This window comes from Dryobates pubescens, chromosome 2 (genome assembly GCF_014839835.1).
Source record: "Dryobates pubescens isolate bDryPub1 chromosome 2, bDryPub1.pri, whole genome shotgun sequence".
In the NCBI taxonomy this organism is placed as follows: Eukaryota; Metazoa; Chordata; class Aves; order Piciformes; family Picidae; genus Dryobates; species Dryobates pubescens.
The window spans coordinates 33180083-33204690 of record NC_071613.1 but is presented as its reverse complement, the minus strand read 5'-3'; the positions used below and the strand labels follow the sequence as shown (position 1 = coordinate 33204690).

The 24608-nt window shown below is 41.2% G+C and overlaps 1 protein-coding gene across 8 annotated transcripts in view; it reads left to right on the top strand.

Moving 5' to 3' along the window:
* Positions 1-1035: 1035 nt before the first annotated feature.
* The window catches only part of MAP3K20 (mitogen-activated protein kinase kinase kinase 20), an 87382-nt gene continuing 63809 nt past the window's right edge, over positions 1036-24608 (top strand). For 3 of the 8 annotated variants that reach the window (XR_008462932.1, XR_008462931.1, XM_054174419.1), the window contains exon 1: positions 7374-7804. Coding sequence is in view for 6 of the 8 variants with exons in the window: in XM_054174419.1 (XP_054030394.1) it covers positions 7646-7804 (159 nt within the window). In the remaining 2 variants the exon portion in view is untranslated. Of the gene's footprint in view, positions 1167-4505; positions 4524-7369; positions 7805-24608 lie in introns of those variants that run through there. The other 5 variants (XM_054174408.1, XM_054174395.1, XM_054174401.1 and 2 more) reach the window with 5 other exon arrangements.

The following is a 24608-nucleotide window of genomic DNA, read 5'->3' as shown; positions in this document are numbered from 1 at the left end:
ACTTCCTGAAACAGCTCATTTGCAATTTGTAAAAAGTTTTCTGCAACAGCAGAGTACCCTGATGTCATTAAAGTGTTTGGATAAGGAAAGGCCCGTGTGGCTTCAGAGAGTGGAGGCGGGTTGTCTCCGCTTCATTCCTGACCTGGGGTGACAAGGGCAGCCAAGACACAGGGATGGGATGGGGGGTTGCATTTGCCAGTCACATTCTCTTCTTCCACATTCCTGTGGAAGACTAGCTCTAGTGGCTCACTCCTCTCCCTTCCTACTCCTGGGGACCTCCAGAGTCTCACACCCACAGCAGTTAGGCAATCCTAGGCGACACCCAGAAGATGCTGCTGCTTGTGGCAACACCTCTGGTGGCACAAGAACAGTGAAACTTGTTTCTTTTAAGATTATACCATGTCATTTTGGTAGGAATTCTAGGTAAGTTTAGCTATATTGCCCGTCACTGAAGCAGCAACCCTGGGAAGAAGAAACTTGTCCTTCCATAGCTACAACCATGGCAGTGTACCACCGTACCAAGACACCCCTCCTTTTGCAGCTCCCGGGCCATGCATGTGTACCAAAAGCACCCAAGCTGAAAGGCCCTGCTCAGCCCAAAAGGCTTTTCCTAATTTGGCACGCTTAACCGACAAGCACTCTGCCACAGTGGAAGGCCACCTTCACTGGTCAGCCTAAGTTGCCCACGGCTTCACGCCAGCCCCGCCGAGGTGGCTGAGCCTGCGGGCAAAGGGGCGCAGGCCGCGAGGGTCCGGGTGCCCAACTTCTCGCGCAGCCGGGACGAGGGTGGCGGTGCACGCGCCCACCGTCACTGGCTGCCTCGCGCACCCCTGGCCTGGGCGGCGGCGCTGCCGGCCAGCCCCACGTCTCGCCGCCCCATACGCCGACAGCCCACACGCCGCACCTCGCCCCCTACAGGCGGGGCGGTCCCGCCGTCCGCTCCCTTGAGGCGGCGGCGGCCGCCTCGCCTCCCCCGCGGGGCTCGGCGCAGAGCGCGGGGTGGCGCCGCGGTGAGGCGGCGCGGGGGCGGCGGCTCCGGCTCTCGGGCACCAACCGGAAGCGCAGGGGACGGAGCGGGAGACGCGGTCGCGCCGGTTCCAGCCTCCCTCGGCGGCTCCGGGATCGGCGCCTCTCGTGTCCCGCCAGCCCGGAGTCCCTCGGGGAAGGTGAGGAGGGCGAGGTGCCCCCCGCCACGCCTGGGGCTGGGGTCAGCGGCGCGGTCAGTGGGAGTTTCGCTGGGCGGAGGGAGGTGGCGGGCAGCCAGCGAGGCGCAGCGCGTCCGGGGAGCGGGGCCGGGAAGTGGGTGTCCCCGCCAGGTTTGACGTTTCTTACCCGCTGAAGCAACTTTGAAGCTTGTGGAGGGGAGGCGCTCGGGCCGTCTCGGCGCACGGCCTGACCTTGCGTCGCCCCCGGGGCAGCCGCCGGCAGGTCCCGCGGCACCGGGCAACCACCCTCCCAACTCCGCAGGAGACAGTGGCGCCCACGCGCGTCCCCGCAGTATGTCGGGGATCCCGCGGGTGCTGTCGGCAGAGGGGCTGTGGCTCGTAGGGCAGGGCACGGGGTATCCGCGAAGGGGCACCCCGGAAGGCGAGGAGCGGTGGCTGTGCGGGACGGTAACGGTGCCATCAGCTATAGTCTTGCGTGGGGGTCGGCTGTGGAACGTGGGCAGCTGGCGTCCACTATCCTCGCCCACCCCTCCGCTCTTCAGACGGTGTTTCAGACATGATCATTTTGTGTGCACCTGCTATGTATTTCCGTGGGTTTTGAGCATAAAATCCCTCAGGTTGGAGTTTGATGTGTTGCTTTCCTTCCCCTCCATTTTCTTCTTTCCCTCATTTTTTAAGTGAACTGTCATTCTCTTTCATACTACGTTTCAATGTTTGCTCAAGTTAGGTCTTTTCCACCAGTATGCTTTTTTTTTTTTGCCCTAGCACGTGTGTGGGCCATCCATTACCCCTCTCTCCATTATGCTTTGCTATGATTTTTAGTAGCAGAGCATTCAGGAAAGCCATGGATCATTACTTTTTCTAAATTCCAGAAGCAGAAATAATTTGAAAGCACTAGATGAACTGGGTCACTGCCTGAAAATGTCATAGCTTTCTGCTAGAGGCATGTGTATGTTTTCAGGACTTTTGCCCTGAAATTTGAAGTCCGCAGAAGCCCTACTTGTTTTATCTATCAATAATGTGCTTTTCATACTGGTGGCATTGTGTGAATAATGGCAACTGAGGTTGCCATTACCTGGGTTGCCTGTCTAACTTACAGAGAAGACAGAACATGGGCAAAACCAAGGCCTAGATCTTGCCATCGTTTGTTGCAAGGATCGAGTGGCTCTTGGGGCCAGGGTGCAGGTTTAGCTGCCTCTGCTTTTTCTCAGATTGTTGCATGCGTCCTCTTGGGAGACACCGACAAGGTATAATGTAAACAAAACAAGCAGTTTAGGGTTTCTCCAGGATAAAATGCTTTCTATTACAAGTGAAGCCTTTAAACCCCTTCAGTCTCTTCCATTATCACAGCCTGTGTTGAAAATAGTTGTTTTCCTGAAGTACTCAAACTGTTTAGGCTGAATTGAGCTCTTTTTCTGTAGCACTGATGGTTATATAAATTCAAATAAAATTAGAAATGTTGTTAATGGAAGTTATGCAGAATTCTTAGGTTCTGACAAAGGACAGGCTCAAATGTTGTTCTGTAGCTAAGGTAGGCAGAGCCATGCCTCCAATCTCACCATCTGCAGGGCTGCTGCTCAATCTGATTAAGGAAGTTTGAGAATTGTAGGAGTTGTTTGCTTTATTTTAACTTACTGGGAGATTAGGATATATTTAATTTAGAATTGTGCTTGTCGTTTGTTTGCATCTTATCCATTGGGAGTTAATTATGAGATTAAAACTTCTTTCTGCAGTGTCTCTTGTAGCGTGGGATCCCAGTTAACTCCTCTTAGTTTTCTGTTTATACAAGGCAGTAGTTAACCATTCTTTGGTGGTTGAGGTGTGGGGTGGATTTTTTTTTTGGATGGATTCTTTTTCTTTGTTTGATTTGGGGTGGGTTTTTATTTTGTTTGCTATTGTTTTGTTTTGTTTTTAAAGGCTAAATATGTATGCTGCTACAAAAATTCAGGTTGAAATGCTCAAGGACTGTAGGCCACATTGAATACAAAGGATAATTTGGGTCTAAAAATGGATGGTCAAAGATCCTGAAAGCAAATGGGCTGTTTTGCCAAATAAGGAAACTTGGCACATTCTGCTGTGTATTTTAAGATAGCACAAGTGTAGTGTGCTACTACTTTATTGGCAATATGTTGGCAGAACGCCTTCCTGAAAGAAGCACTGAATCCTGCTTTGTGGAACTGCATGGAGTAGTGAGGACAGCAAGATGAGCGATTATTGACTGAGATAAATTACAAAGAGTGTCCCTGAAGTAATCAAATATTGAAGCGGCGTTAGGTGCATGTGCAAGATGAGGGATGCAATTTTCAGTTCTGCAGCCATGCACTAAACAAAATATGGGTTGCAGTTACTGTGCAATTTGTACTAAATTCTTTCCTGTCTCATAACTTGTGAGTCCCTCAGTGGAAGCTGTCCAGGCTCCAGGATCAGTAACTGAATGACAAATAATAGGGTCTTCTGTCTTGTACATGGAATAAAGCAGAGTTGAGCATGGCAGCATTTCCCCTACAGCACAGGCTGGTTTTGGGGAGCTGGGAGGTACAAGCAAATGTGTCAAGTTCTTCCAGTGTTGCTATGCTAGGATGCAGGGCAGGGCAAGCTGCAGTAGTGGGGGTCTGCAACATGTCTGCCTGGGTGCTTGGAGGCTCCCTCACCTTGGGGTGATCTGGGAGGAGCAGCTGGTGGGGGATCTCAGCAGGGTCCTAAGAAAGGACTGCCATGCAGATTACTCCCCTGAAGTGCTGTGTAATCAGATCAGGCCAGGAGGGCTGATGGTTTCCTACATGGACCAGTCATTACTGTACTGAACCAAGGCTGTTATGACTTTTAACAGATTGCTGCAAATTGACTCTGCATAATACAGTTCTGACATGTAAAATAATATTAAATAGTGATAAATAATAATGCAGCTCACATCTGGAAATTTGTGTGTGTGAAATGAACAACTTCTAACAACATGAAGTTCTAACAAGATGAAGTAGGTGTTGTAAGATGACAAGCTCATGTTAACTATTAGAACTAAAACACAAAAAGGAGAAAGTTCTTTTTTTCCCTAGAAAAATCCCATGAGAATAATTGAACTAACTGACAATCAAACTGTTTCTCGAAATACTTCACTCATTCACTCATTCTGAACTGTCACATTTCGTCAACAACAAGCACCAAAGTCAGTCAGTGTAGCATTCCCCACTGCTGCGTGACGACAGTGATTAAATACTGGACACTCTGCTAGTGGAGGAGGACGCTATAAACGCCGGCCCTTCGGTATGGGCTGCCTGCCTGCCTGCGGGGGGACTGCCGTAATGCTCCCAGCCGTAGGGGCCTTGTTCTCCTGACAGCGGAAGCATGAGGTGTTAAAAGGTGGGGTTGCAATGACACGCTTGTCTCAGACGCAAGTGAAGACTGTGAAGTTTAATGAAATATTGGATTTAATTTTTTTCCCTTAACTAATGGTATAATCTCAGATTGTTAAGTATCTTTTAAAACAGGATGACAAGTTAATAACTGTGTGTGGATTTATCACTTGCAATTGTTACGCTAAACAGTTGTTTCCTCAAACATAACAAAGAAATCGATCTCTCTAATTGAGGATTAACTACCTTGCTTTTGAAGACATGAGGTAATGTTTAAACAGGTCTGATCTTTCATGTAGAAAAAGAAAAACTGTATACCTAACTTGAGCTGTCATTTAAATTACAGCTCTTTAGCAAAAGAGTGTCCATTGTAAATCTCTACTTTTTCTGGAAAAAAAATCCTCTGGAAGACCCTGATAAAAAACAATGGAGCATTATTGAAATAATATTCCATCAGTGTCTGCTGGGACCTATAGCATCTGCAGCTGATAGACTCCTGTGGATACGTTTGAAATCAGAAAAATGTTAAAAGAAGGAATGGTAGCTTCTTCAGTTGCATAGATGTTTAGGTAAAGTTTTAAGCAGCAAGGAGAACCCATCAGAAAAGTACTCACATTCATCAAGTGTTGTACCATCTTGAGGTCTGTTTTCTGTAAAGTCTTGGAATCAACATCTTGTTCTATGTTAGCATAACTTTCAGAAGTCAAATAATTTACTTGTTTGCAGGGATGATTTGGTTCTTCTGGGTGAACGGTAGTTTAAAATAATTTGTCAGTTCTTCAGAACAATTGAATTCATATAGTGAAAGCCAGTAATATTTGTTTCCTGTGATGTGTTTTTCTTTTTGCTTGGTTTTCTGTTCCTTTTGCTATCCCAAACGCAACCATCTGTTACCAGCTTTTCACACTTTCCTGTTGAATATATGGTCCAGTCAGTGCATATGCTTTTGCCTATAAAGTAGCCTTCCTCTTCTGAATAATTCTGTTGTCAATAAGGAGATTATGCACTGGAGTATAATTATACATGTCCGTAATTTGTGGAGGGCTTTGGCCTTGAGTTGTGAGGTCTCTGGGTTAGGAAGCTGACTTGTTTTTTATTGCCTATGAAGTGTGACATATGCTGGAGACACATATATGCAGTGTTAACTGCTGGAGTAAATAAGGCAAATGAATCTTTGATTCTGAAGACTTGCAGGCAAAGCACTGGCAAAGACTAGTTAAAACTGACTTTGCTACCATCCTGATTTGCAGGAGGGACCAATTTCCTTTCCCTTGAGCTTTCTTTAGTGAAAATGTGTGCAGGGTTGTGCAAAAGAGGACTCCAGGATGGCAGGAAATATAATGTTGATGCCAACAAGGTTAAAACAAGAACAGAAGGTCAGCAGAAGAATTTAGGCACTTTTACTGGGGAAGGAAGCTGGCAGGGTACTGGAAGAATGGACTTAATTTCATGTCCCACAGGTAACCCCTGCTCCTGATTTGCTGTGTAAAGACCACTTGTGCTCTTTCACTGAGAACTTTTCAGGCCATCTGTCAGCAAAAGACATGCTTGAAGCCTGCTTCTTCCTAAATGTGATGCCTTCTGAAAACATAGTAAAATTGTCATGGTCTGGTCAGTGCTCATCATCAACTCTATGGGTAATGAAGAGATGTAGACTGAAGCAAGCAGTTTCAGAAAAGGCTCTGAGTTGTCTTATGCTCTATGTAGAAATCATCAGAGTCTTTATCTCTAGTTTGGAGAACAGCTACAACCAAATAGTGCCTGAAGATTCTGATTAAATGCTATTTCAAATTTCTAATGAGAGTAGTTGCACAATCAGGAAATCTGGGAGGGAAATGATACCTTTCTTTGTTACGGGAGGGACTGGGATGCAGGGGGTTTGGCAGTTGGCAGTGCTAGGTGCATTACAGGTGCCTTTCCCAGCCCTGGACAGTACATAATTTGTGGATTCTGTCTCAAAAATCTATGCATCAGAGGCTTCCAGAAGGAACAGTATGTTTTGGTACTATAGTTAGACCTGTGTAACTGGAGGTAAAATTTTCACCAGCAATCCAAATCTCTGTCTTTTTTGGGGTTTTGGGTTTTTTTTTGGCTTGTTTTATTGGAACTCAACTCTTTCATTTTATGCTAATAAGTTTACTTTCAGTAATTGCAAGTGTACTAACTTTTGGTGGCAATTGAGCTACTTTGTCTAAACTAGCATGTCTGAATCAATCCCGTGACAGGCTTTCAGATGGTTCTTTAGGGTCCTGCAGTCCCACTAAGAACCTGAGGGCTTCCTGATCTAACACAATTAAAAAAAAACCCCAAAATTAGCCATTGTTCATGCATCTAGGTGATAACATTTCTTGAAATTTGCTATGGGCAGAAGCTTTATTGCTGTGAAATTGCCGAGAAGGACGTTCTGTTCCCCTGGCAGCAGAGCTGGGATCATCTCTTGAAACTGCCGACACCAACCTTGGCACAGGCTGCAGAATTTCACATATTGTAGCCCTGTGTATTTTGTGCTTTGTTACAACATGCGAACAGAACTGAGTCACTCAGGAAGAGACTTCTACCACGTCCAGGTTTTTCCACATCCTTGTACAAAGCACTCCTACCTCGCCCCAAATGCCAGCAGCGTGCTTGGTGCGTGCTGAGGCGCCATGGCCCGCCTGCCGGAAGGCTGCCTGCCTGGCTGGGGTGGCCACCACAGCAGGAGAGCCAGCGTGCCTGGAATGCTTGAGCTCCTAGGCAAGCTTGGAGCAGAGAGTGTTCTTCTCATCTGTCGGCGCACTTCACACGCATTGGGGAAGGCAGTGACGTGCCTGCCTTTCATAGACCCACTTGCAAGGTGTTCAGGAAACATCATTATTGCTCTGAGGAATGTCTGTGGTAATTTTTGTCTCCCAGTTGGTCCTAATAGCTCATGCAAATTATGCAAACATTTGCACAGCATGTTGGAGTGTGAGTTCCCAGGCTCTTTTCCTCCTGTGCCCCATAGATTTGCTGTAGCGTGTTTATTGCAGCTGGGTCTTGTTTTGGCGTGTCTGAGCACAGGTAAGAAACCCCATAAACCCACAGATCAAGCGTATTAATGAAAGCTTTTCTCTTCACAGGTTTTGCTGTGGTATATTTTGTCATTATGAGATGTCGTCTACCAGTGCTTCATTTGTGCAAATTAGATTTGATGACTTGCAGTTTTTTGAGAACTGCGGTGGAGGGAGTTTCGGGAGCGTCTACCGAGCCCGATGGATTTCTCAGGACAAGGAGGTGGCTGTAAAGAAGCTGCTCAAAATCGAAAAAGAGGTAAGAGTTTACTTTTATTTGACTTTACTTTGGAAACAAGGATAGAAGATTTTTTTCCTAGTGTCTTCTGTCCGTTAGCTAATTGAGGCAAACTGCCTTGGGCTTTTTTGATTTACTTACAAAACCCTATAATTGGACAAAGACATACTGAGGGGGGTGCAGCCCAGGGTGTCTGTGGTTAAAGTGTTACTGTTTTATTATTTCTTTACCATTCTCTTCCACTTGCCTTCTTTAGCCCTCTAAAGCTTGATCCTCAGCTTTGCTGGGACTCTACAGAAACAAGATGTATGTGGTCCTCATATCAGTCCAGTCTGCCTGCTGGTGCTAACTGCCAATGCAGCAGTGAGGACACCACCAATGGTAGTGATGGACAGCACAGTTACTGGACTGCTGTTTCAGCATGACTATATCTAGCTTGTGCATGATATCCTCAAAGTATTTTAGGAAGACAAAAGCCGGAGAACAGCAGAGCAGCGCTAGGGATAATTCACTTAGCAAATAGTCAGGCATCAAACTTCATTAACTGTGGCAGCAACCGAGTTAGTGTGGTTTCATCATGGTTAGTGATGCGATAAGCACATTTGATAATGATTAAGCAAGTTACTGTCGAAAAGGATCGTGGAAGAATCTCATTTTGTCGCTGTAGCAGGAGATGTGTACATTCTGCCCACTGTCAGTTTGTACCATTCTCTTTATTTTTAGTCTTTGTTACTATCAAAAGATACACAAAGACAAGTACAATCGGTGCTGTGCAGTATATGGAATGTGCTCCTGCTAGCAGATCTCAGTAGTGGTCAGTGAAGTATTCGTATTGAATGGGTGTGTTTCTGATGTGACTGCACAGGAGTCTGTGCTGCACCTGTTGCTAGGTACTTGAAGCATTTTTGAATGAAAATCAAAACCCAATATTGCTACATCTTGTAATGGCATAAACCTTTTTTTATGGTTTGGGATGGGAAATGATGGAGAAAGTAGGATAGTCCTATGTATTGCTTGACCCAGACTATTCTACAAAGTTGGGTTTTTTAAACAGCCAAATACATCATTCATCTTGTAGTAACGAAGAGCACAGGCTGCACTCTAGGGAAGGGAAACCATATGCTGGAAGGAATTTAGTATAATTTAAGGGTTTATTTAGGGATTAGTGAAGACTTGCAACTCATTAAGAGCTCATGTGGTGGTACTGTTAGGCAAATTAAGTTAATACCCTTGCATACCCAAATGGGGATCACATCATTTGTAAGAAAGGGCCAGGCTTTATCTTGATATGTGGCACTGGGAAAGTGTTAGGAAGTAGGTGCAAACCCTGTTGTGTTTAAAAGAATGTAATCAAACTGGAGGGGCAGCCCAGGGGGATTGCAAAACACTCAAAAGAGTGGAAAGTAGGAGTGCTGTGGGAGCATGTGTGTTGAAAGGGGGTAATGGACATCATCTATCAGGATGACTTCACAGAAAGGAAGCGAGTGCCTTCCAGCACAAAATGATTTGTTTTCCTTCAGTCTGATTGTCATTTGCAGCTTAGACTAACAAAACAGGTTACATTTGGGAGCAAGTTAGTGTAGGCACCTTCTCTTGAAAGTTTTCTGGGGAGGTGGCAGAGAGGCAAGTGATGATACCTTCAGTCTAGCAAGTTTTTCCAGAACTTTGCTCACAAACCCTACAGAATTATAAAATAAAAGCTTTTTCAAAGTTGCATTTTCATATGGAGAAAATGCTCTGCTTGTTTAATCTAGCACAGGAAGTTATTACAAGATTGGGATCTGAAGCCAGACAAATTATAATGGGAAACCAAGCACAAATTATAAGGAGTGAGGATAAGTAATGCTTAGAGCAGACTACAAACAGAAGGAGTGAAGATAGAGAATCCTTTCCATCTCTTCTTGTCTTCACATTGAGATTTCTTTCTGAACAATTGTTTTTATCAAAGCATTGAGCTCAACTCAAGCAGCTAGCTGAAGTATGGTGGTGTGATGTATTAGAGGTCAACCATGATGGCCTAAAGGTCTCTTCTGACCCTAATGGCTGTCAGTCTGTTTACTTATGTGTTTATCTGTAGTGATGACTATAATGAACATCTGTGGCTGAACTGTGATGAAAGTCATGGTGAGTTAATGAGTTTTCTGATAGTAATAGAAAAATAACTATCTGTAACTGTATGTATCTGTGTTTAGTAGATATTTGGATAGTCCAGAAAAGTAGTACTCTTTTGATAGGAAATGTCTTTCTAACTCTATGACTTGTTGTCTCTTATGCCCGTTAATAGCTGCCAATAATCCGTAACAACTGATTAAAGGGAAAACAGGAGAGTTGGGAAAAGCTTATTCAGAGGAATTTTGTGCTAGCTGAATCCAAGGGCACAAGCCAAATCAACAGAACCGTAGTATCATTCTGAAAATATGTTGTAGCTGTGTTGTATTTTATTAAACAGGCTAATCAAAACCAGCAAAGATCTTGAAGGCTTTATATTAGCCAAGTGGCTAACAAGTTCTAACATGTGAAGCAAAGCAGCATTATTTTTTTTTGCAGTATATTGTACTAAAATGTGTGCTCCAAAAAGCTTAGAAATTTGGAAGGGTGTTGCTCAGAAAGATTTCTTCAAAACTTTTAAAAATCTGAGAAATGGGAAGTGCTCTGCAAAGTATTAACTCTTTATGAAAGGCAGTAAAATGTGAATGTATGGGAAAAGATGTGTGGTTATGTGCATAAAATACAGCGAAACAGGTATGCTGAGAAAAATTAACATGCTGCAAGGCCTTGATTAGCCTATCATATCTGAAACTCTGGACAAGACTTCTGTTGATTAAGTAAACCATGGGAGTGTTTCTTGTATGATTAAATAACAGAAACAAAACAAAACAGCCATTTTACTGTCTAGTCCAAGCACTTAAGCAATTTTAGGTTTTAAGCAAGGTACAGGAGTTCCTTGTGAATTGTTTTATGGGAAGTCCAACTACCAACATGGCATTTAAGATGCACGCAGGGGGAGTACAAATGCCTCTTGTAGTAGGATGTGTGCCTGCTCCCTTTGCCCTAAGTGATAATTATGTGCACTCCTCGAAGAAAATAGTGCACCTACTGCTCAGGAAGTTACGTGGTATTTTTGTGAACAATTTCTATGAATTATTGGATAAGCCCATAATTTGGTTCACACTGAAATGGATGGGAGAGATTGGGCCCAAAGGCCTTATTCTGCAAATTGCTAGCAGTTCTTTTAACTCCATTATCTTGAGCAGGTAACTGCTGGAGGGAAGTGTTAGAAATGTTGTTTTATGCCTTGCCATGCTAGCTTTTCACTGAACAGCACTCTCCTCCTTTGATTGTACATCTCTGAAGTTCACCTGTTATTTGTCACTGCTTTTGAATGCTGTGCTTTTGGTGGCTGTCTTTGGGCAGCTGTCATCTGAACTGGAATTTAATTCTTCACTGGGGGGATTTATTACTGCTGAAATTTTACCAGAAATTTGAATTTATTTTTAATGTCACTGGTCTTTGGAAGTACTCCAAGGTCCATGAATTGCCTTTGTGCTTTTGATGGGCAGCAATATATCTGATTTGCTTGCTTCACCTGTTACAGCTGTGGTACTTAGGTACAAGATTGTTTGGTTTCGTGCAGTAGAGCTGTTCCTGGATTTCTTCAAAATGCTGGTGGTGATCTGTGCAAACTGCAGCAGAGTGGTGGAAAAAAAATGAGTAAAACATAACTGTAGTCTTACTGGGAACTACATCTGGTAAAGTAACAGAAGTAGCTTGTGCATAAAAGATACTCAGTTGAGTAGGATTAACTGTATGTGCTTTGTTCAGTCATGTCTGTGCAGTTTTTACTACTTTTGCATGATTTTATTCGTTTTGTTGCTGTATTTCTGGAAGTCTGACTATAATGGAAATTAATTTTATGTTGCCAGATTTTCTTGTATGATAGATGTACAGTAAACTTTAAGGAATCTTCTTGTGCTTCATAAAACTTTTAATATGGAATATAATGCAGCTTGTTCACTTTTTTGATTCAGAGATCCCCTTTTGGAGGGGACTGTCCAGAAAATATGAATTGTGCCTGCACCTTATGGGAGAGTAATGACTTAAGTATAACCACGTGCATGTCACTGGACTTAGCTCACTCATGTTTGTAGTCCTGAGAGGGAGCATGTGGTAATTTTAGTGTGGTTTATGGAAGTCTGGGAATTACTTTGAAGAGTAAAAAGAGAATAACAACAGAGTAAAATAGAGCAAACCAAACCAAACTTAATACTTAGCCCTGACAGGAGTACAAATAGTAGATGTTCTTTTTGCTTGTGTTTTAGAGCTGGTATGGGTGCTTGGGTGCCAGCTTTGAATGACTCTGCTTTGGGACCGGGCTGTAATGAAGAGCAGTTTTGAAGCTTTTTTTATTATTTTAGTAGCTCTTTCTAGGAGCTCCTCCTCCCTTACCCCTCTTATGTTTGAGTCAGCAATTATGAGAATGATTCAAAGTAACAGGAAATACCTGGATTTCCCTGCTTCCAGCTTGGAGCAGGGGGAAAACAAACCACATGTTTCCAAGTCATGGTCCTTTGGTGAAGGTGCTATTGCTAATGAAAGGGCCTAGAGGTACCTATATCAAGATCTAGAAGTCAAATATATGAACTTTCTAGAGATACCTGCACCTATATTGGAAAATTAGAGTTCACAAAAAATGAGAGGTTTTGTATTCCTAAAATAAGTGATTTCATGGGAACCCATCCAGCCTCTTACTAATTTCAAGAACTAATGCTCTATCTTGTTTACAGCTAAAAGGAAATAAAACTATATTTAGCATAACAGAGGGGTGTTTTAAAATGTCTTTGTTTCTGTTTCACAGAGTGGTTCCTTTTTTACGTTTTGCCAGTGGCTTAGAACACTCCTCTTGGTGCTGACTAGAGTATTCCCAAAAGGTATCAAGAGGATACTTTGTACCATTTCTAGACTGTGGAGTTTGTCAATATAGGCTCAGATGCTCCAGCTGTTGTATATTTCTGTATTTTGCAGAACAAATCATTTTGAATAGAACAGACTTCTGCAAAAAATCTGACTGCTTTTGAGTTTGCCCTATTCTTGGCTTTCATTCAAGGGATATTTTCTGGAGGATTTTATTTTGTAAATGAACATTAGATTTTCTCAGTGGGTGCTTTTGAACAGGGCTATATTGTAAGTGTTGAGTGGCATATGTGTTGCAACCAAAATTACACCAAAATCCCATTGGTGTTTGGGAGATAGCAGTGTAATGAAAAGAGGATGTAATACAATTACTCTGGGGAGGAAGAGGTTTTACACATTTTGTCTCTTTTAAAAAGAAACTTCATTCCTCTGTGTCTCTACTCTCCAATACCATCTCAGATACCTAGCAATCCAGGCACAGAACTGTATTTGTCTGTATTTTGCTATGTTTTATTCTACCGATTCTCTTTTAAACTTGTGTATTTTAAACTTTATTTGTAGCAAGTTTTTCATTAGATGAGTAACATCTTTCAGAGTTGCTTCAGGTAAATAGTGACTATTTCTGGTGTGAATTCTGTGGCTTACTGAGTTTTTTCAACCAGCTGAATTTGAGATTCTTACTTACAGTGGTTTTGTATACATATTCTTTTAAATCAAGTCAGTTTGGGCTTAATTTGATTTAGACATCAGTTTTGATGAAACTGGTGTGTCAATGCCCAGACTAGCTATCTGTGACTTCAAAAGTTATTTTGGGTCACTTGAGACATAGTGACATCTTGGCTTGCAATAAATGAAAAGCAGTTTCACAAGTGCTGGGAATCTTGCTGTAGCCATAGTTAAGAAGTTACCCTATTCCCCACCAACCCCCACCCCCCCCCGGTAAACTAACAGATTGTGCCCTGAAATTGTAAAGGGTTATGTGCTCACGTCCTTCTGTTGACTGGTGGTCAGCTTTGAATGATTGCTACATAAACATACATAAATAAGCTGAGATGCACCAAATTTGTCTGCTGCTTCAACCAGCTTGACTCTTGAACTGCCGTACACCTTGCAGTATGAAGCAAAATTACCTTTCCTATGCTGCTGGGTAAGAATACATGTGCAGCTGCTATAGCTTTCTTGAGGCACAAGAAATTAGGGTTAGGAACTTCTCTGTGAGGTTTGGACCCTTCAACCTCAATTATCTTTATTTTTTTCAGAAGGCACATCTTCAGGTGTCTTTATGCCAGTTTCCTACAAATTATGAATACATGTTGTTTAGAAGAGGGACTCCGTCTCAGTTATTTAGAAAAATCATTCTTTCATATCCTTTTTGCTCTTCACAATATGCAGCCTGTTAGGATATTAATAAATACTCTTTAGTTTCATAATTAGTTTAATTCCATCATATATTCTCTTAACGATTATTCTGTCAATCTGCTGCTTTGACAGGGAGATGGTCAAGTTACCAGTAGATGCTTAGCCACAACTAAGGATATTTTCCCTGGTTTTGTTTAATTTTGCTTTAGATTTCTTCCTTTTCTGTTTTCTTTTTTCATAGGCACAGTTGTTCTTCATAATTTGGAGGAGAGGTTGTGTTGCTTATTTTTTCATACCAGTGACCCTTGACATCAAATGGCAGTTCTTTTGTTTCCCCTCCCACGACATTCTCTGACCCTGAGCTTCTGTTGAAGTGATCAACTGCAAAATGATATTTTTGAATGTTTAAGCTGCCCTGAAGTTTTCTTTTAGAAATTTCATAGATATGAAACAGGTCCTTTTCTCTGAAGGTGGCTTTTGCAGGGTCAAGCAATTGAGAGTTGGTTCGAGTTAGTCTTATCCCTACATTTACCTAACCATTAAGTTTTTCTTAAAACAAAGTTACAATACAAAATCTCATGGCAGATGAGATCTAGAGGTAACTTTAGAAGTACAGTAAGTAATTGCATGTTTGAGTCTCTAGTGCTTTTAGGGACAGCAGACAGTTTAAATGTCTGTGACCCACACCGAAATCTGTTGGTGTTGCAGTCCCTGGAGACTCTTAAATGATTTACACTTGTTGGAACATACAGAACGGCAAATTATTGTTTCTGATAATACTGTTGAGGTATGCAAAACTATTGTTGAATCAAACAGTTTTTGGCTTGCTGAATATGTGTATGATGTTCCAAAAAAAAAAAAAAAGTCAGGGATCTGTGCTGGTCTTGCTATGATCTGAATCTGGGACCATCAATCTCCTTCAGGCTGTTTTTCACAGATGTATTCAAAGCTAAGCACAAGAGCCACAATTTTGTTTGGGGACCCCAAACAACTTACCACGCATGTGGTAGTGATGGTATTTTAAACAGCATGTTTTGTCCTCTTAAGAGGGTGGTAAAACACTTGGTAGGACTAGACATGCTCTCCTTTACTTACATTTTTTTGGCCCTTAATTTTTGACTGGCTGCACATAAGTCCTATAAGGGTCTGGGGCACAAGATCACATTGAGACAGTTGAAGGGTATATATTAAAAATACATGCCCTAACTTTAAGGGAGGCATCAAAATGAATCTTTTTAATTGAAGTGATGCAACTAAGTCTGTAAGAGTTATTCCCATTTACCTACTGCCACTTCTTAAGGTGCTGATAGAGGAAGTTTCCCTTTTAAGAGGACAATATAAACAGTCACAAGGAAACACTCAGATCTGTATATGCTAGCTGGAGTCTGCAGATGAGCCCAGAGAACAGCTTCACCATTAACTCTTTCTCTTGTACTCAATTAACTGTGTTAACAGACTGGGGAAATGAGAACAATAAGGGCAAACACAGATCCAGCTACCTCCAAACTGCTCTGTTTATCTCTTTTATGTGCTTTACTTTCTACAGTTTGGCTACTGTGGAAGAAACTTATTTGCAAATACAAGTTAATTTTTTAGACTAATGTTTAGTGAATCTACATTCTGCATAATTTCTATTTAAGAATGCCAGCTCCACTGGGAAACTGGGTGACTTAAGTAAGAGTGACCACTTATATACCTCCTCAGTCTCCTCTGCAGCTTGGCTGCCTGATACCCGGAGATCAGGGCAGCCCACTTGCACACAGGAGGGGTCACCCTGCAGCCACACCTCCCCAACAAGGTAGTGCCTGGGTCCTGGATATCACCTGAAGGGGGCACTACCACACGTCTTCCATTTCTTCCGCTTCTGCTTGCTCATTTATTTTACTCCAGAACTTCTGAAAGTTGAGGTGCTTTATGGCTAAATGCTGCAAGCAGGGGAGAAAAAAAATGATGTCATGATCCACACCTGACTAAATATCTGTAGGCTTTGTGTATCAGGCATGTGAGTTTTCAGTAGCTGCATCAAAAATAAGCATAGTTTGTAGAAACTCCTGAGCTGCTGTGGGAGAAGTGAGGAGGCTAATGGTAGATGCAAGAAGACAACTTGCATTTGTTTTATACAAAGATGGCTTTAGAGGGTGGAAAAAACCAAAAGGCAGGCATTCATGCTGGGTGGATGTCTCTTTTCTGTGAAGGCTGAGACTCTGCAAATTTTTGTCTGGCAGAGAGAATAGGAGAGGTGAGTAAGTTGTTGTTCTGGAAGCTTATTAAATTCATCTCGTTGTTGCACCTTTGAGTGAGTGACATTTTTCAGGAGGATATCTTCTCTTCCTTGGAAAATTGTGGAGCAGAGAACGTGTAGTGCATGCCTGTGTGCAGTTACATGGGGAAAAGCACAGAAATCACTGTTGTCTAATAATTTAATAATTTTAATTTTAGTAATGTCAGATGCACTTGAGACAATCCTAACAAAGATCATGGCTTGTAAGTAGTGGTTGATGGTTTTCCCTTTTGGTTAACTGCGTCCTTTCAATCTCCTAAACCAGGGGAAAAGCTTTTTACTCTGACCTCTTTGCAATGTGTCTGTGTATGCTGAGGTGCTCTGTGTGATTTAGGTATGTAGCAAGAGATGGATAAAATTTGGAGCTGCTGAACTGCACTTCCTTTTGAATGTCACCTTGCTAGTACCTCCTGTAAAAGTTTGTGAGGGCCCTAAAGGCAATTGCAGAATGCAGAACCCCCTTCACTAAGAGTGCACATTTTGGTGTTCTGCTCTTAACTTTTGGTTTTTTTGATTGTTTATGTATTTGTACCAAAGTCTCTTCTCCAAGCCAGTGTCTCATCTGTCCTGGGCAGAAGTTGGCAATAATGTTGTTTCTGGCACTGTTGCAAGTGGTTTACTCAGTTCCCACTGCAAACTTCTTTCCTGTTAGTTCTGCAGTTCTGGAAGGAGTCCTGCAATTATTCACTGACTTGGAATAAAGTTCGGTCCTCCTGGAGTAAACAAGCATGACCATTGTTACTTAATACATTTGAAATCTGCAGTATGAAGGCTCCTGCCTTGTCACTGCTGTGTTGCTGAGCTATACTATGGGAAGGATAGATTTCTCTGCCTGTTACAGCTGTTACTGAGAAGAATGTGGAGTAACAGCACTAATGAAGTGCCTGGCTCAAGAAATTCAGGGTAAGTGACACTTGATTCTGTAACAATACTGGCATTGACTGTTGGCTCTAGTGACATGGTCATTGGCTTGAAACTGTGACCTGAGTTTCCATTTCAGGGAAGAAAAAACCATAAACTCGTTTCAGAGACTTGGTCATCTGCTTTGTCTTTTAAAATCTGTATTCTTGCCTTTCTGCTTGGTCAGTGTTTAGAACCATTAGAAAAAGCAAATGTGACATGAGGACTGAGATCCTGCAGCTAGAGCTCCTTTGTAATTACATATTCAGCTATAACAGTACAAAGGAAAATGAGAGTCCCTTTTCATTTATGTACCATATTTCAGTTTTCCCTTAGGTTTAAATTGGCATTTTGGACTATGCTCGCTGGAGCCACTGAAGAGCTTATCAGAAAAGGAAGGAAACAGAGGGAGGGAAAGAAAGATAGATTTCCAAATGATAACCTTTTGAATAGTCCAAGTTCAATCCCTAAAACAAAAAGTGGAATCTTTTTTTTTTCTAAATAATGTGCTCTACAGTCTCACCTCTCATCTTGAGCAACATAAAAGAGCAAGTAAAAGAGATGACCCAAATCACAGAGTTCCTTTGAAAGAAGAAATTCAGCTGTTTTGAACACTTACAATCAAAGGAAGTGGTTTCCCTAATTACATGAACTATGTGAAAGCTCTCAGAATAGCTCTTCCACCCCAGGATTCCTTGCACTTTAGAAGTTTGCATAAAAGCTCACATGGAGAATCAGATGCAAAGTGTTTGATTCAAATTTTATTAGGCAGAAGTGAGCATACATTTGTATCTCTGGGTTTGGCAGCTGGTTGGGTTTGGACCACAATCCTGGGTTTGATGGATTTCAGTCCTATACTTTAAAATCTTTCACTCTTCAGGTTCTCCAGTGAGACACTCCTTTCAAGAGAAAAGTGGTAATGAAAAAATGGAGAAGGGATAGAGAGGTCCCTGTGTGAGTTATCAGTGAGAATTCCTCACCTTGATTAGGCTGTTCATCATTGTTAAAATCCATCCCTGTACACAGCTTTTAAAAGAGTGAAGAATTTTACTTCCTCTCATTTTAAAGAATCTGTATACCTTAAAATACATATTTAGAAGAATTTGGGTCTGAATTCTGTAACTCCAATATTCAAGCACCACCATTTACTTCAACCCATCAAAATTCTGAATTCAGTGGAGACTTTGGAAAAAAAGAACAACAGTATTTTCAGAAGGCTGATACATCTCATGCTTTCTATTTGTACATACACAATAATAAAGTTTAGATGGTCTAAATCAAACAGTGAGGACATGTGAAAAGATGCAGGATACTTCTGAAGGTTTAAGATCTCTGTTCCTCAAGATTTTATTTTGCCTTTTTTTGTGTGTGTGTGTGTGTGGTTTGGGAGTGATGGGAGAACCTCAAGCAATACCAAGATCACTGTCAAATGTAGGCAACTAATTTGAGATGCATCATTGACTGAAATGAAATGCTCTGTTTTCTTCAGAGTCTAATTTTATTTTTGCTCTGTAGAGAGATGTGTCTCAGACAGTGAAACTTTGTGATTGGTATTGCTAGAGAATGGTTTTGCTTGGGTGAAGGAGAATGTTTAAGGTCATCCCAACCTTGGTTGACCTGATGGTGGGGTGGAAAATTCTATTTGCTTGTATCTGACCCGTGATGGAAGTTGATTTACCCATATATATTAATTAGAATAATCCTCAGACAGGTTTTTGCATATCTCTTGGCACTGGAGAATGGGAAGCTGTGATATATGTGACACTGTTACTCTTCCACACCAGGGGAAATACTGGAGATTTGAAGGAGTTCTGTGCCACTAAACCAGCATGTAGCTCCTAGGTGAGCTCAGTTCTTTGTAGTGAACTTAGCCAATGTAATCCTTGTCCTTGGAGCATAAATCAGTCCCTGTGCCAGAACGATGGGCATCGTTAGAATAGGAAGAGCAACACCAATTCCTTTTGCTGCAGCACGTTGTCTCCTCTTCGACTTTTCAGGTACAGCATATGGGAAAGAGGTATGCTATGCAGCAGGGCACCCACCCTGAAGTTTCTGTGGGTTCATGTAATGCAGCATTCCTGCTTCCTCTTTGCTATTTACTTTATTGCAGGTCCTCAGGAAGCACAGTGCAGGGCGATGGAGGAAATAGTGCAAGTCTGTTGTTTAGTAATGACAAAGATGATCCCCCTTTTCTAACTGTCCTTTTAAGTGTTCTTCATCCCCCATTGCGGTACGCGTGGGGTATTTCTCTCGTTTCTGAAAGGTCTGGAATTTTTCTAATAAAGTTATGAAAGAGAAAATTTACATCAAGTCTGAAGGTGCAGATTAGTGGTGTGGAAGTAGAAACTTAAAAATGGAGAAAAACCAAAACTGAATGTGATTGCAAGATTTTTTAAAATTTTTTTTTCTTTAATGTTTATCCTAAAATGCATGGTGCTTACATTGTGGAGTGCTGTTGCAGTGTTACCTTTGCATTCAACTGTCTTCTGTTTATCATTTTTTCCTACTTTTGTATTCTTTTAGCAATTTTAATCTGTGTGTGTCTTAGAGCATTTCTCAGAGATACTTTGTGTCTGTTGGAGAATGGGAATCAATGGCACGCATGATGCTAGCATGTTGTGATGCTGTGATTCTTCCACATTCACAACTCTCCTCAGAGGAATCATTCCTGGCTTGCATGTGTGCTGTTACACCAAATGACTGCAGAGGAGTTGGAGCAGGTCTCAGGCATTCTCTCTTTGGCTCATCATTCAGTTTTGTTCTTTCTGGTGGATTTGAACTGCAGAGGCAAGGTTGTGGCACAAAGACATACAGAGGTTACAGTACCTCTGGTCATTCTCTTGTAACTTTGGGGAAGGAACTGGCTTTTCTGCTGTAAAACAGGCTTGAAGTGAGTGCTCACCAAGAATACAACAATTTCTTTCCTTTGTTAAATTGCAGTTTTCATTATAAAGTTTGAGGCAATACTTAAGTGAAAAGATCTTAACTGCTTTAGAGGAGTGGCTCAGGATCCATAAGTATAGTTGCTGCTGTCTGGATTCAGTGTTAATTGTTCAGCAGAAGCCACTGTATAATAAGGTTAGACTTGTTCTTCTAAGTTGTCTTATCTAGATTCCTTACTAATACTCTGCAGACCTGAGAAAAAATCCCTGCTCCATCTGGACATGTATGGGCATTGCCTTTCTCCAGATATCAATTCTCTGACAATATTCTTTCTTCTGTTGCTCCTAAGTGCTGCAAGAGACTCCTTGGGAGGAGATTGATTTTACTCATCGCTGCCTTAGCAGAATGTCTTTCCAGTGAAGTGCTCATGAGACTTACAGTGACATTGAATCTCAGATATAATTTCTTTGTATATTTTCCCATTTGTTTGATCTGGAAAGATTCAGATGTTGTGATTTAGCCATGATACCCACTCACCTGTGGAGCAAGCAAGGAGTCAGAAAGCTTTATGTTTTGTTATTCCTTTGTATTTTAGAGATGTGGTGGGTTTGGACGCTGTATTGTATAGTCAAAGCAGGTTTCTGTTCAAAATGATTGTGAATAAATGGGAAAATTTCCCAACACTGAAAGCAGAAATTATGATTGCTGAAAATAAACTGCTCTATAGGAGCTCAGGTCTTTCAAATCTACTGTTTAGTCCACTCGTCTATGGTTTCTATTCAATTGCTGGTATTGCTTTGCAGCTGGAGGCAGCTTCTTGCTCTAAATCTGCCTAAACAAAGTATTTATAATATTGCAGGATATTGCTCATTTCTAACCTCTTGTATTATTACAAATGCATCATTTATGAGAATAACCCAGTGAAATCTAAACTACTACTCTAATTCTTGGCAGATCTTCCTTTGTCAGGTACCTTAGTATTAAATACTGATAGAATCTCAAGCTGTATGCTGCAGAATGCAATGTTCCTGTGACATATATTTGAACATTGTGGACTTCTGTGTGAAAATGAGTAATTTGTCAAGGATCTTGTGATTTTGGGTTTTTTATAGTTGTTGTGAATTTGGTAAATGGCAGTGTAATTGTAACTAAAAATGTTGTTTTCATGCTTATTAAACCTTCTGTAAGGATTTTCTGCAGGAAGTGCCCTTGCTTAATTTTATCCTAAATGCTCTTATTTCTGTTAACAGCCTCTTCTATCACTGACAGTAAGGTTTTAACCCCCATCATGAGGAAGACCAACTCCATGATCCTGCAATTCCTAGGTTACTGCTGGGTGGGCTCCATGTGGTTATTATATTAGGCGGATGCCTGTCAGTGACAGGATTGATCTAGTTAGCTCGATCCAGTTAGCTTGGTATGACTCCTTCTCTCTGTGTAAAGCAGAGGGCCTGCTGACACATCACGAGGACCGATCTCCCTGTGATTTTTGGAGGGACCAGATTTCCATGAGCTGAGCAAGGTTTTGCAGTGTTTTGTCAGGCATGTTCTGAATTCACTAGATAGTTCTTCTAATCCCATAGCCTTCAAATTGTCCTTAAAACTGCCAAGTTATGTTGAAAGGTTGCTATAAAAAGTTATAGCAGAGTATGAAACCTTTACTTTTCAAGTGGTCAATATCCTACAGCATTTCTTACCTCCTGAAAGGCTTGTACTCATTTGCATGATGCAAGTGAAATCTTTTCAAATAAATTACATAAGATGGGGTGAACCCGTAACAGCACATAGTAAATTTATGCCCATATTCCTTAATTGCTGTATGTTATGACAGTTCAACAGAATTGAAGTATCTTGGTAATGTGGGGTTTTTTTTAACCCTCTTCAAGATTGCAACCTAAAAGTCAATACAAGATATTTAAAGTGTGTGTTTCTACCACAGCATTTCCAAAAATAAGAATTTCGTGGTGATACAAAACAATGGATTTAAAATAATGTTGATAATATTATATAGCAATGTTAATGTATTTGTTTCCTTTTATATTTCCACTTTAATCTCTCTGATTTGTAACAGTGTAGGACATAATTTTGGATGCAAATTTTATGCTTTGAAACATATGGTGAATTAAAATGCTTTTAAATACATGTTTTGTATGTCATTGTAGATGTACTTAAAGGAATTTAATTCTGTTTACAGAAGTGCTGGTGGCATCAATCAGAATGTAATTTAACCCTTCTGTGTAGTTTATGAAATACTATCCTTATAGTATTGAATATGTGGTTGTCTTTTAAGGCACAACAAATGATGACAGAGTTTTAACTTCTTAATGGGCTATAGAAAATAGCTTTTATTTTGGGTAAGTGATCCTCTACATTAATGCTGAAAAAACCCTCCAAACTCACACATTTTAAGTGATATGCAACCATAGTTTTAAGAACTATGACTCCCTCTTAAAAGGGGTGATAACATGGTTGTTTTGGATGGTCGCCCATAGCACTCATGAAAGCATGTGGCAACTGCTTATTTATGATTTCAAAACGGTCACTGAGGATTCTTTGGCTTTGCCATGTTAATGTGGTTTTCTTACTGCTTTGTTAATATCAAAGACAGTTTAATACGTTTAACTAGGTAATCAGCATGCTTTGCTTGTTTGCTTCTTGGGGACCTCAAAGCACAAGACCTTTATTTAATTTTTTTACTTTTTATTTTGTCTTATGGAAGTTTGAGAGCCAATAAAGCAATAGTCCTAAACTTGCATTTTGTATCTCTTTGATATTCTTCTTAATGTTAAAAAGTGTAATAATTGCATAACAACCCTGTTGTAGAAATCTAGAACTACTAAGAAGAGTTTTACAATTCTTTACGTACCCCTTAATTTGTTGCATATTGAGAGTAACATTTGTTAGCAATGATAGACCATCAGTTATCTTAGACTGTGGCATTATAATAATCTGGAAGGAGCTAAATTACACAAACTGTTTCGATATCCTGATCATTAAGAATTGTATTCAGTTTACCTTTCAAAAGGACAGAAATAATGAAGTAATACAAACTACCTGCTATGCTTAATTTCTGGCTTCTATCAAAATCTTAATGTGATTTTTAAAAGAGTCATCGTAGGGTTGTATATTTATGTTAAAGCATGTAAAACATGTAAATACCTTGTGGAAAAAATAGGCAGGTTTTTTGGCTTAATGATTTGTCATGTAATTGTTTTACAAAAATAATTATAAGCCTGTAGGATTCTCAGATGCATATTTTAGAATAGAATAGAATTGAATTAACTAGGTTGGAAGAGACCTTGAAGATCATTGAGTCCACCCTGTCATCCAACACCATCTCATCAACTAAACCATGGCACCAACCACCCCATCAAGTCTTTTCCTAAACACCTCCAGTGATGGTAACTCCACCACCTCCCTGGGCAGCCCATTCCAATGGCCAATAACTCTTTCTATGAAGAACTTCCTAACATCCAGCCTAAACCTCCCCTGGTGCAGCTTGATCTGTATCCTCTTGTTCTGGTGCTGGTTGCCTGGGAGAAGAGACCAGAACTGGACACAGTACTCCAGGTGAGGCCTAACCAGTGCTGAGTACAGGGGCAGAATGACTTCCCTGCTCCTGCTGGCCATGCTAACATTTTGTAGCTTTAGATGCTGATTGGTTTAGTACTGCATCTGTCAAATGATTTTTTGGGCTCATTTACCTAGAGAAATTAGCATGTTGTAAGAAACATCATCACTATTAGATATCAGTGAATTCACAGGAGAGTATTCCTGAGGCACTGGAATAGACACAGACTGTGTATATGTTTGAGCCCAAACCAAAAAAGGGTTTGGGTTTGGTATGTTTGTGTATCTTTTTTGTATGTGGTTGGCAGTAAATGGAATGCTTTTAATAAAACATCAGCTGGCCTCCTCTAGCTGCCCTCCTCTAGCTGCCCTTTTATTAGACTGTGAGCCCCCTGAGATTAGCTAAGTTGCATCTCGCCCAAGAACATGACAAAGGTCAAAGCCTTTAAAATGCTACAAGAAATAGGAAGAAATATATTTTCAGAGCTTCCTTAAGTGTGTCTAAATATGTCCTTAATAAACATGGCAAATATTTCTTTGGAAAAGTAAATAGCCAGCTACTGTACAACGTAATAGCAAATACAAGGCAGTTAAGGAAGTTATATTTAACAGACTGCTTAAGTAGCTAACTATGTCTAACCCTGTAATTTTGCATGGAGTAAAGGTGCCTCTTGCTGTGCAATTAACTGATTTATTAACAGGAAAGCAGTTTGGCTTCTGGCTGGCCCAATGGTCTCACAAGGGGCTGTAGCCGTTTCCCATGTTAATCCTAAACAAGCATCCTTCCCCAGGGGAGGGATGGACATACTTTGTCCTCTCTGGCCAGCAGCTCCAAAGGGACCTTGAAGAAATGGTGATTAAGTTGCTGTGGGCCTGGTTTGCCTGGACCTAAGCAAAAAAGTATTTTGATACTGAAAAAAC